At 40.2% G+C, this 12,977-nt stretch overlaps 2 gene segments (V, D, J or C); both read left to right on the top strand.

The window, feature by feature from the left end:
* Positions 1-440: 440 nt before the first annotated feature.
* Positions 441-2,000, top strand: LOC108291150. The segment is given in 2 exon segments: positions 441-1,204; positions 1,307-2,000. Coding segments are annotated over 2 exon segments (468 nt in total).
* Positions 2,001-6,967: 4,967 nt separating this feature from the next.
* Positions 6,968-8,523, top strand: LOC108291149. The segment is given in 2 exon segments: positions 6,968-7,694; positions 7,793-8,523. Coding segments are annotated over 2 exon segments (474 nt in total).
* Positions 8,524-12,977: the final 4,454 nt, after the last annotated feature.

Raw genomic sequence — 12,977 nt, 5'->3', positions numbered from 1 at the left:
TGGAACATGTATTTATTTCAGAGGTGACTTAGAAACACAGCAAGTCCCATGATAAGAAGTGGAGACAAAAAAGAAACAGTATTGAGATTAATAAATTCATATGGGGAATTGTGTAATTGTTCTTTTTTTTTTTTTTTTTTTTGAGACGGAGTCTTGCTTTGTCACCCAGGCTGGAGTCAGTGGCATGATGTCAGCTCACTGCAACCTCTGCCAGCTGAGTTCAAGCAATTCTCCTGCCTCACCCTCCCAGGTGGCTGGGATTACAGGCGCTCGCCACCATGCCTGGCTAATTTTTTGTGTTTTTAGTAAAGATGAGGTTTCAGCATGCTGGCCAGGCTGGTCTCAAACTAGTGACCTCAAGTGATCCACCTGCCTCAGCCTCCCAAAGTGCTGGGATTACAGGCATGAACCACTGAGCCTGGCCCTTAATTGTTCTTTTTTTTTTTAATTTTTAATTAGCCTTTAGAATTAGTTGAAGATCCCAACTTAGCTTGGTGCCTGCCAGAGGCAACATTTCTTCCCTTACCCTTCTGAGCTGCAAATTCAAACTCTTTCAGGAAAAAGACACGACAATTCTCACATTCATTTCCCAAACACCTCCTACTCCTACCCAGACCACGGATGGGGCAAGAAAATGCAGGAACAGAGCCAGAAACAGGAGATTTCCATAGGAGGTTGATAGCGCTCAGATCTTCTATGCAAAGTGCTGTTGGAGCAGCCAGGTGCCATGTCCAGCTGACAGTATGAAAGGAATAGGAGAAGTGAGGCAACTTCCCAGAGGTGGAGGGTGGCACACAGGCAGCAGCCCCTGGAGCACTGAGTGGGACAACAATATGGACCTAACAGAAGCCGTGTGTGTGGAAGCCCACTTCTGACTTACCACTTTTCATGAATTCTATGCTTCACGGTGTTTCACCGTTTCATGTTTCTGATGATGAGTAACAGTAATTATTTTCTTTCTTGCTGGTACATAATAAAGTGGTGCACATCAGAGTTGCTGCCATCTTGGACTTAATTCATCAGTATCAGGTGATCCTGAGGTTCAGTGATGTCACTGTGGAAACTGTTCTGTAGGGACAAAGACGTTCCTCCTTCCCTACTCCTGCTCACAGTAGCCCTGAGCTGGTACAGCGCCCATCCTGCCCTGACCCTGCCATGGGCAACAGGCTCCTCTGTTGGGTGGCCCTGTGTGTTCTGGGGGCAGGTGAGTCCTCAGAACACCAAGCAATCTTATTGTGTTGTGTGTGTGTGTGTGTGTGTACTACAATTGTTTTCCTCCTTCTGTTCCCATCTTCTATCTCCACAGATCACGCATGTGCTGGAGTCTCCCAGGACCCCAGACACAAGGTTACAAAGACGGGACAGAATGTAACTTTCAGGTGTGATCCAATTTCTGGACATGACGGCCTTTATTGGTACCGACAGACCCTGGGGCAGAGCCTAGAGTTTCTGACTTACTTCTGGAATGAAGCTCAACTAGACAAATCAGGGCTGCCCAGTGATCGGTTCTTTGCAGAGAGGACTGAGGGATCCTTCTCCACTCTGAAGATCCAGCGCACAAAGCAGGGGGACTCGGCCATGTATCTCTGTGCCAGCAGCTCAGCCACAGCATGGCACAGTCACCTCCTTCCTGTTCACAAACCCTTAGGCACTTACTTTTCCTTCCAGTTCTCAGAAGTCCTGAACAAAGGAGCTGCCCTGCTCTTCCCTCAGCAAGGAAAATGAGCCCATTTTGGACTTTGGGTGTCTTCTAACCCTAGGAGGTCAGGAAATAACCTCTGAAATACAGGAACAGGGAACATTGGGTAGTAATAATTTTGGCTTATGGGTTTCTGGGATTCCTTATATATAGTTCAAATTTCCATAATTAGGATATAACAGAGCTTAGTCTCGGGGATAGTGACTAAGTAAATATTCTCTTAAAAAGCTATGAAGCTTCAGCACATTTATATTAAACTACTATTACCAGGTGTCACCAACTCAGACCTACACTCTACCAAGGAGTCGGGAAGCCAAAAGCAAACACTGTTAAGGCCATTTACAGCTATCACCCTTGAAAGAAAATTGGAATCTTTAGAAAGAATTGCCATAAAAACCAATTACTCAGAAATGACTATTACCCAAAATAATGCACATTATCACATGTTCATATATCGCTTTTTTTCCCCTTCAGACAATCTTGTAGTCATTCTGTGTTTAATTTCCGTCTTCTCCAGTCTAACTTTAAAAAAAAGATAGAAATACAAATTGAGTTTGGTTTCATAAGATAAACTCCACTTGGGAAGGTGTTAAAGGGACACAATTCAAAGAAGGTCTGAATAAAGTTATATCAACCACATAGGATTCTTTGAGGTTTCCAAAGAAGATGTACCAATTTACATTCCAATAAGAGGTGTATGAGAGTTTTGGTTGAAATTTTCTCTCTCTCGCTCTCTCTGTAGATGAGTTTTTCACTCTACACATAGTTTCTCTTGATAAACTGAAGTTCTTAAGTCACAATCATTCCATTTTTCCCCCATTTTGGTTAGTATTTTGTATTTTGGTGTCCGCTTTAGGAAATCCTTGCCTACTTCAAAATAATCATGTTTTCTTATATTTCCTTCTAAAATCTTTATATTTTCCATTTTTCACACTTAGACTTAACAATCTAACTGGAATTAATTCTTTGTAGGTGATGTGAGGAAGAAGTCAAGTTTCATTTTTCCAAATGATTATTCAATTAACCCAATACTATTTGTTAAGTGGTAATACTTTTGCCACCACTGTATAATATCACTTTTGTCATAAATCAGTCATTATACATGGTGGGCCTTTTTTCCTGGATCTCCGTTCTGTTATGTTGTTCTGTTCTGTCCATTCTTGCACCGATAATAGATTGTTTTACTACAGCATCATACTCATTCTTAATAGCTGGTAAAATAATTTCTCAAGCTTTGTTCCTTTTTATCAAGTGATCTTGAGTACTCTTGACACTTTTCTTCACATACATTTTAGAATCAGCTTGTTAAATTCTTCAAGAAAAAGAAAACAGCTGCTCTGATTTTTTTTTCTTTGTTTCCAACCGACTTAAGTGCATCACAGAACAAAGTTAAAAATATTAATAGAAATATGAAAATGTCTAGCACCCAAAAATATAAAATACAAAATATCTGACATCAATCAAAAATTGCATACATGCAAAGAAGCATGAAAATAAGATCCATAATGAAGAGAAGAATTAATCAATAGGAACCAACCCAGAAATGACAAATCGGCAGACGGAGATAGTAAAACAGTTATTATAACTCTGGCCTGTAAGTTCAAAGTTTTGTAGAGATGGGGAAGGCATAATGAAATCCAAAGCTTCCAGAGATAAAAATTACAATGTCCGTGATGAAAAATACACTGGATGAAATTAACGTCAGATTAGACGTTACAGGATAAAAAATAAACTTGAAGAAGTAACATAATTCTTAATGAAATATAGAGAATAAGAGGATCATCAGTAAACTGCGGGACAACTTTAAGTAGCTTAATATGTAATTAGAATCCCAAAAGCAAATTTTTAAACTTAAATTTCTTTAAAGGATAATTGGCTATTTACACTGAAACAATTTCAACAAAGTGCAGGGATTCTAATATATGCAAAATAAATCTATAACAAGACCAGCATAAAGACAGGTGAAGAATAAATGAACACATATATCATTGGAAGATTTCTATAATCCGAGTGAAGTCACTTGAAGGTAGACTGTGTTACAGTAGATGTATACTGCAAATTACAGAGCAACCACTAAGACAACAAAACAGAGCATTATAGTTAATAAGCCAACAAAAAAATACAAAATTGTAAAAATGCTCAATTAATCTACAAAAACAACATAAAAGGAAAAAAGGAACAAAAAAGAGATGGGATTGATAGAAAACAAATATACGATGATAGACATAAAAGTAACCACAACAACAATCACATCAAATCTAAGTCATCTAAGAGCACAGATTGTACAATTGAAAAATATTGTATAGGGCCGGGCGTGGTGGCTCAAGCCTGTAATCCCAGCACTTTGGGAGGCCGAGGTGGGTGGATCACGAGGTCAAGAGATCAAGACCATCCTGGTCAACATGGTGAAACCCCGTCTCTACTAAAAATACAAAAAAATAACTGGGCATGGTGGCACATGCCTGTAATCCCAGTTACTCAGGAGGCTGAGGCAGGAGAATTGCCTGAACCCAGGAGGCAGAGGTTGCGGTGAGCCGAGATCGCGCCATTGCACTCCAGCCTGGGTAACAAGAGCAAAACTCCGTCCCAAAAAAAAGAAAAATATTGAATAATATTGAAAGAAAAAACTATGTGCTACTTATCAGAATACTACTAAGACTCAGAATGTAAAAACATTAAAGGATGGAAAAAGATATACTACACTAACACAAATTAAAGGAAAGCTAGAGTTGTTATGTTAATATCAAATAAAATAAATTTCAAGCAGATAATATCATCTGGGATAATGAAAGTCATATCTCAATGACAAAAGTATTGGTCTATCAAGAAGCCATAACAATCAAATATTTATGTATCTGAAAATGGATCTTCAAAATACCAAGGCAAAAACAGAACTGCAAGGAGAAATAGACAAATCCACAATTATAATCAGAGATTTCAATATCCCTCTTTTACTAACTGGTTTAACAAGTTGACAAAAACAAAAGACCAGTGAGGATACAGAAGATATGAATGACGCCAACAACCAACTTGACTTAACTGATGTTTACAGAACACTTCATCCAAGAGCAGCAGAATACATGTTCTTTTGGAGTGTGCACTGACTGTGTGCGGGCATGGACTACACACTCTGGGTTGTAAAACAAACATCCGTACATTAAAAGTATTCAAGTCAAACCAAGTATTTTCACTGACCACAGTGAAACTCCGTTAGAAATCAATAAGAGAAAGATTTCTGGAAAAGTCCAGACTAGTTTAAACTTAGATAATAGTTTTCTAAATAACTCATAAGGCAAATAATAAATCAAAAGATAAAAGATAATTTAGAATTGCTTTAATAGTATCATTGTTTTCTTGCTTGCTACTTTGTTTTTTCTTTTTGACCAAATACTGGTGAGAATGAAGATAAATGAGCCCTTTCTTTTTTTGGGGGGGCGAGTAAATTGTAAAACCCTTTTTGTCTAGTAATTTAGCAACATACATCAAAAGAGTTAATACTGCTAACATTCCTTGACCCAGAATATTTTTAGTTTAATGAATTTATTTTAAGGAAATTGCTATATATGCATAAAATTTTTGAGAATGTTCAAAAGAAAAAAAATATTTTAAACTGAACAAATATAAAACTATATCAAAATTGGTAGGATGCTTCCAAAGCAGGACTTGTGGGAAAACTAGATAATTTTTTATTCACTCTGAGGACAGAACTACACTGATACCAAAATTAGTCTAAGATATTACAAGAAAGAAAGCTACTGACTCATATCTCTCAGGAACACAGATTCAATCATCCTTTTAAAACTCCACCCTAGAGGATCCAACAATATGTAAGAGGAATCATACAACATGGTCAAGTGGGGTTTATCTCAGTAATACAGAGTTGATTTGACATTCAAAAAACAGACTATGTCATTTACCTTATCTGTACGAAAAAAAAGGAAAACTATATGATCACATCTATAGATGACTTAAACATTTGATAAAATTCAATATCCCTTCTTGATGAAAACTGTTATCAAACTCAGAGTAATAAGAAATTTTCTTCACCTAAAAAAGGATATCTGTGAAATCCTATGATTAAATAGAATATTTTTGCAAGTAAACTGTGGTAAGTCAAAGATGCATATTGTAATTCCCAGATCAAATACTAAAAGAAGCAAAAGGAGGATAAAATAGTCTTTTCAGCGAATAGTTCTAGAAAAATGGCATATTAACATGGAAAAATAATGAATCTCTAGCCTTATCTCACTCCTTAAACGAGATGTGGGCAGACTATGGCCTTTGGGCCAAATCTGGCCTCTGTTTTCATATAGCCCAGAAACTAACAATAATTTTACATTTTCAAGTGACTGAAAAAAAATTAAAAGTATTTTGTTACATACGAAAATCTAAGATACTCAAATTTCAGTAAACATAAATGAAGTTCTACGGGATCACGGCCACAGTCATTCACGTATGTATTGTCGACGGTTGCTTTTGCACTACAGTGACAGAGTTGAGTAGTCGGAACAAATACTGCATGGTGCACAAAACTAAAAAATTTATTCTCACCCTCTCCAGAAAAACTGCTGGCCCTTCCCACAAACAATAATTAGTAAGAGACACAAAAAATCCCAAATAATCAAAAAGCTAGAACTCAAAAGCTTCCGGAAGAAAACATAGTGAGCTCTCTTCATGATCATGGGGTAGGCAAAGGTTTCTTAAGGAGGACAAAAGAATGTTCTAACCATAAAAAAAGCAAAATATTCTTTATGCAAGCCCTAAAAAGTTTATCAAAATATATTATTAAGAAAAAATATATGTATATCTGAGAAAGGGCTGAATTCATAATATAAAGAATTCCTACACATCAATCATAAATAAGTCAATTCACTAAAAACAAAAAGTAAAGGCTGACTAGGGTGTTAAAAAAACAAAAGATATATAAGTAGGCAGTTCCCTGTCATGAGACAAATGTGTTTATTTCTCCAGCTTAGAAGATTGTTTCGCTGATAGCATGTCACTGTCAGCAGCCTCTAGGAATTACCTTTGGTTAAAGGGAACACTTTGCCTAGGCAGCTAGCATTTAATGAGTGGCTGCTATCCCCCTTCCTACACCATTATTAGATAAATTTAAAATTTAAATTTAAATTTTAGCAAAATGTTTGCTATATACCTCCCTCACTACCCTGTGCAAAAGTTGAGTATGAGGCAGGCAAACCTGAAATCAGCAAGAGCTATGCTGTATCCTGGCAGATCCTGATGCCTAGTTTAGGAAGCACCCACCATCCCTGGTCAGGGTTCCGTAGAGATTCATCATAGTGACTACACACTGGCCACTTGAGGGCACTGTGGATCCACTGAGTGGGCCACTGATAGCACTGTCTGGGAGAGAGAGGGTTAAGGGAGACTGTCTTGGCTTCCTTTCTGCATCAAGGATATTACTAGATGAACCAGAGGTAGTGCTGGCACAGGAGGAGTTCATCATAGTTTTCTCAGGTCAACCGATATGCACGTGTATTTGCCATGGCAGGAAGCCATCAACTGCAGGCTTGTGTGGCCTCTCTAGGAGCCTACGTTTGATGGGGAGTGTGATGAGGGTTTCAGCAAGGCAGCTTGGATAACCCAAGCAAGCCAGGTGGAGACAAAGGAGCAGCTGCCTCAGATGAAACTCTCAGAAGCTGTGAGAATGGCTGTCTGCCCGGAAGCCTGCCCTACCTCACTCAGTGCAGCCAACTCCCCTGCCTGCAGGAAACTGGACAGGATGGGGGAAAACCTGAGTTAGCTGAGCTAGTCCTGGGGTACAGGGTGCCTATGAGAGCCTACAGGGACGATGACATCAGAACAGTGACATCACAGTAAAACCCTCCAAAAACGGTGGGGAGGAGCAAAAGCCCTGCTTTCTCACCCCAGGAGACCAGCACCCTGAGTAGGGAAATGCCTAGTCCTGTCCTGCCTGACTCTACCAGGGACACCAGGCTCCTCTGCTGTGTCATGCTTTGTCTCCTGGGAACAGGTGAGTCCTGAGCACAGGTGGGACATCCCTGCATCCACAGTGTTCAATCGTTGCTGAAGTGTCAAACTCTCCTGAGCTTCTGTCTCTTTCCTCCACAGGTTCAGTGGCTGCTGGAGTCATCCAGCACCCAAGACACCTGATCAAAGAAAAGAGGGAAACAGCCACTCTGAAATGCTATCCTATCCCTGGACATGACACTGTGTACTGGTACCAGCAGGGTCCAGGTCAGGGCCTCCAGTTCCTCATTTCATATTATGAAAAGATGCAAAGAGATAAAGGAAGCATCCCTGATCGATTCGTAGCTCGACAGTTCAGTGACTATCATTCTGAACTGAACATAAGCTCCTTGGATCTGGGGGACTCAGCCCTGTACCTCTGTGCCAGCAGCTTAGGCACAGCCCTGCAGAGTTACTGGCTTTCTGTACCCAAACCTTCCTGTCTCAGCTGGGGATGCAATAGGAAGAGGAAGGTAGGGGCTGCCACACAGCGTTAGCCAAGCCCCAGGGATGCTTCTAGTTCTTTTCTAACATTTTCCCTGCCCTGCTGAGCTCATGGGAGCTCCTGCACGTGTGGACTCCAGACACACTGGAAATTATCACATCTTTCTAATTCCTTGCAAGTGGCAGGAGCTCCTCCTCTGTGGAACATATGGGTATATGTTTTAGTGTGTTTTCTGTTGCCATATAGAATACCTCAGACTGGTTACTTTATAAAGAATCTAAATTTCTTACAGTTCTGGAGGCTGGGAAGTCCAAGGTCAAGGACCCACATCTTGTGAGGACCTTCTTGCTGGTGAGGACTCTGCAGAGTCCCTGGGTGGCACAGGGCATCCCATATGAGGTGTCTCAGGAGAGATGGCCAAACTGGCTTTTATAACAGATCCACCCTAGCAATAACTAACCCATTCCCTCCATAACCCATTAATCCATGAGTGGATTAATATTCATGAGGGCAGAATCCTTAAGACAATCACTTCCCAAAGGTCCTAACTCTTGATGCTGTATTGGGAACCAGGTTTCCAATATATAATAAATTTTTTAGGGTCACAGTCAAACCATAGCAGTAGACATTGTGTTTTTTTTTTTTTTTTTTTTTTTTTGAGACAGGGTCTTACTCTGTCACCCAGACTGGAGTACAGTGGTGTAATCATGGCTCATCGTAGCCTTGAACTCCTGGGTTCAAGCAATCCTCCTGCCTCAGTCGCCTGAGTAGCTATGACTACAGGGACACATCACTACAAAATGATGTTTCTGGCTATTTTTTTTTATTTTTGTAGCAATAAGGCCTTGTCATGTTGTCCAGATTAGTCTCAAACTCCTCAAATGGTCTTACTGAGTTTGTGTGTTTTAACACAAAGATAGACATTAGCATAACCACTTTATAAATGAAGATTTCAGTGTACCATTTTATAGATAGGAAGCTATAGCTCATAAACTTCTCCCATATTTTGTATTTCTAAGGATCAAAGCCAGGATCCAAACCTATGACTGCATGCCTCCCAAATAAAACTTCTAAAAGTCTATGGTGTTTCCTGGGCCTTGGTCAATGAGCTACAGTAGAGCACTATTCTTCCATCTCAAGACTAGCCCAGGAGTAGAAGAGGGTCACATATTATGGAATGTGGTTACTATGGCTTATGGCCTGCAAACCTCCAGGACATACAACTTCCAGCCGGAGAAGATTCGTTCTGTCTTAGTTCTGGATAGAATGGAGCCACGATATGTCCTAATATAGATGCATAGTGACAAGGGGCATTTCCAGTACACTAGATGGTTCAGTCAAAGAAACAGAACCCTCTAGGAATTTCAAGGAGAATAGCAGTTAATAGAGGGAATGAGTGGTTATAAACCAACGGAAGGCTGAGAAGTGGGAAGGTCTCAGAAGGCTGGAGCTTGCCCTCAGGTCCACCACCAGTGATCAGAAAAGCTGAATTTGCTACTTTTGCCCAGGCCAGGGACTACAGAAAAGAGTTGGGTGTCACAGTGGTCTTGCAGTGACCAAGAGGGTGATTCACAGAAAGTATCCAGAGGTCATTGCAAATCCACTTGTCTGTTGCTGTCCGACAAAAGTCTTCATTCTGCTTCCAACTTTTCCACAAGTATAGCTTATTGGAGGAAGCAAAGCTGTTTTCAGAAACTTGCTCTCAGGAGAATCTGGGAAACATATTTTCAAATCTTCCAGCTCTTACATTAAGAGAAAGAGAGAGATTGTTGGAGGACATTTAAGGATACTCAGTCCCAAAAGACAATTATCAACCTACACAGCACAGAAATGGAAAGCAGGAGAATACATTTTAGATTTTCTGTCATCTTGTTCATGAAAATTTATTATATATAGTTTTATAGTTTGGTTGTTGTTTGCTTGTTAATTTATTCAGTAGATATTCCTGGAATACCTATTATGTTAAAAATTTCCTTAGAATATAGAAAATGAGATGTAATTTTTCGAATTACACATTTTGTCTTTAAGAAGTTTAAAGTCTGGCAAGATAATATATCCCTAATTATTCATACATGCATTTACAATGTATGAAAGTCATTTGAATCAGTCAGTTTTCCAGCAAGGAATAGACGACTACTCAAAAAGGTTGAAGTGACAACAATTTAATCAAAGGACTATGTTCATAGGGGTGAACAGACTTAGGGACACCAAGAACTGTTTGAGGGGCCTGGGGTTTCCAGCACATGGGAAACCAGTACAACTCCTGAGCCTGTGGAGAAAGGGGTGGGAGGGAAATGCTATGTTACTGCTGGTGCATGCAAATAATGAGAAAAGTTTCCAAAGGGAAGAACTCAGGACCAGAAGGTAGGAAGGGAAAGCCCAGATACTCTGAACTCTCCCTTCACTACCCTTCAATGTCCAGCTGGTGTCTTCCATTGGAAAGCCCAGCCGGAAGACTGGATAGCACTCTTTGCTGAAATCAGTCTTCTAGGGCACAGCCCAGGGCAGCACAGGGCAGGGAGGTGAGAGTGGGTTGGGGGAAGCGTTGGGTGCACATGTACCACAACCAGTACAGTAACTACCAAGTGTATGACATGGCCATTTGCAGGTGCATGTGCAAGTACACAGTGGACAGAGACCAATTTAATTCTACCTCTTTTATGTGAACTTATAGAAAATTCCCTTGTTGATTGCTAATAACAACCAGTATTGCTGATCCCATTTTCTCTGGGCCATATACCAAGTATATTAGTTCAATTAATTTCTTAAGAACTTCATAAGGGAGAACAATTTGCTCCCATATGACAGGTAAAAAACCTTTAGAGAATTTAGATGATTTTCCAAAGGAGATACAGCTAACAAATATCAGAAGTTGGACTCACACCTAGGCCATACTGACTTTCGACCTATGGTTGAAGTTACTCTTCCCTATACATTTTGGTAGAGGAAGATACCTTCAACATTGGAAACATTGACCCAAATGTCTCTTTTAGAAACAATGCATCTGACACAAATCACATGAATAACATCTTTCACTTGGGAGGCTACATGTTGAAGAGGAAGATTCTCAGAGATGAGGAGACCTCAGTGGTTCATCTTCTGATCCCTTGGGTTGGTGACTTAAAAAGCATTTGGCTAAGTTTTCTCACTTGTAAACTGAAGCCAATAATATATGTCTTGCAGAAATTTTATACTTGTAAATAAAACAGTCTAATACATAGTATAGGCTCAATACATCTTAGGTCCCTATGAATTCTCTGACAAATCTCTAGTCAGGCAGTTATTTACTTTGTGGACTCTGGTAACAAAGGCAAACACAGATTACTTTTGTCTGATTCACCTATGATTCAGACTCAAAGTCATCTAAAATGCAAATATAGTAGTCTGATAATTCATTGATAAAACTAACATAAACGGTTGTGTCTTAAGAGAAAGTGAAAATGTTGCCCCTTATAGCATTTCCTGCTTGAAGCTGAGTCTGATATGCAAGAAGGTGTGATGCTCCCAGAAAGTTGTCACTTCAGAGCAATTGGCCATTACATAAGAAAGCTGATAGAAGAACGGACGGTTTACTTGGAAAGGAGACCATTATAGAGGAACCTCTAGTGCCTTCCATCACATCCTCACTGCCCACCTCTGATTTCAGCCTCACTGCAGTGGACAGTTATGTGCAAGTCTCCATTCACCTGGTACGGACAGTGCCCCTCCCCAGATGCATGCTGAGAGTCTCCCTGCTTCCCCCGCAGGGCTCTTCTCTGATATTATCTGAGACAACTTGGGTTGTACTCAAAGACAGCCAGAGATCCTAATGCTCCTGGTAGGACAGAATAGGGGACAAAAGCTCCAGCCTGCCCATTCATGCAGACACCCCAGAGAGGCATCCTATGTGTTCTCAAAGGTCCTGATAGATTCCATCTCCTGTTGCTCCAGCATAAACTCAATATTATACCTTTGTCCTGGTTTCCTCTCTCCCTGTTTTATTCTCCCAGCTCTCTTATTATTTCTAATTCCTGAGATCCTTTCCCAGATAAACTACTTTCAACAAAGTCCATGATGCAGACCTTGCTTTCAGGGGCAGCTTAAACTTTGACAGTGTTGGAATGGGATGACCCTCGAAGACACTTCTCTTTGAAAAAGACAACGATTTTCTTTCATTCATTCAGAATTCTTATAATGGCATATGTGAACTATCTCTTCCAAGTTCATTTTGACTCATTCTGAGTCTCCAACAGACTTACATGGGTCTCTGCTCACTTAAGGCTCTGAGCTTATTTGTAGCTGAATAGACTAGGTTTATGTTTCACAGCTTCAGGGGTCCGCCTGGACTCAGAGAACCATTCATTTCTTCTTTCTTCAGTCATTCAACAAAAATGTAATGAACGTATATGCAAAGTAGATCCAAGTTTTGTGGAGCATGAGGCTTATAAAATTTTAGGGATCACTTTGAAAAAGAGAATACAAAATGACAATGTCTTGAAAAAATTCTGTTCAAGGCCAGGCACAGTGGCTCATGCCTGTAATCCCTGCACTTTGGGAAGCTGAGGCAGGTAGATCATCTGAGGTCAGGAGTTCTGATATCCAAGGGCAGTAGAAGACACATGTCTCAGCTCCAAGAGACAGAGTGCAGATTCACCCTTCCTCTGCCTTTTTGTTTTATCTAGGCCCCCAGCTGACTCGATATTGCCCGTGCACATTGAGAGTGGATCTTCCCCACACAGTTCATCAATTCGCAAGCCAATCTCCTCCAGAAATACCCTCACAGACATATCAAGAAATACTGCTGTACCAGCTAGCCAGGCATGCCTTAATCTGTTATACTGACGCCTTAAATTAAGTATCACA

The sequence above is a fragment of the Cebus imitator genome, unplaced genomic scaffold (genome assembly GCF_001604975.1).
Source record: "Cebus imitator isolate Cc_AM_T3 unplaced genomic scaffold, Cebus_imitator-1.0 Scaffold446, whole genome shotgun sequence".
In the NCBI taxonomy this organism is placed as follows: domain Eukaryota; kingdom Metazoa; phylum Chordata; class Mammalia; order Primates; family Cebidae; genus Cebus; species Cebus imitator.
This window is presented reverse-complemented; position numbering and strand designations above follow the sequence as displayed.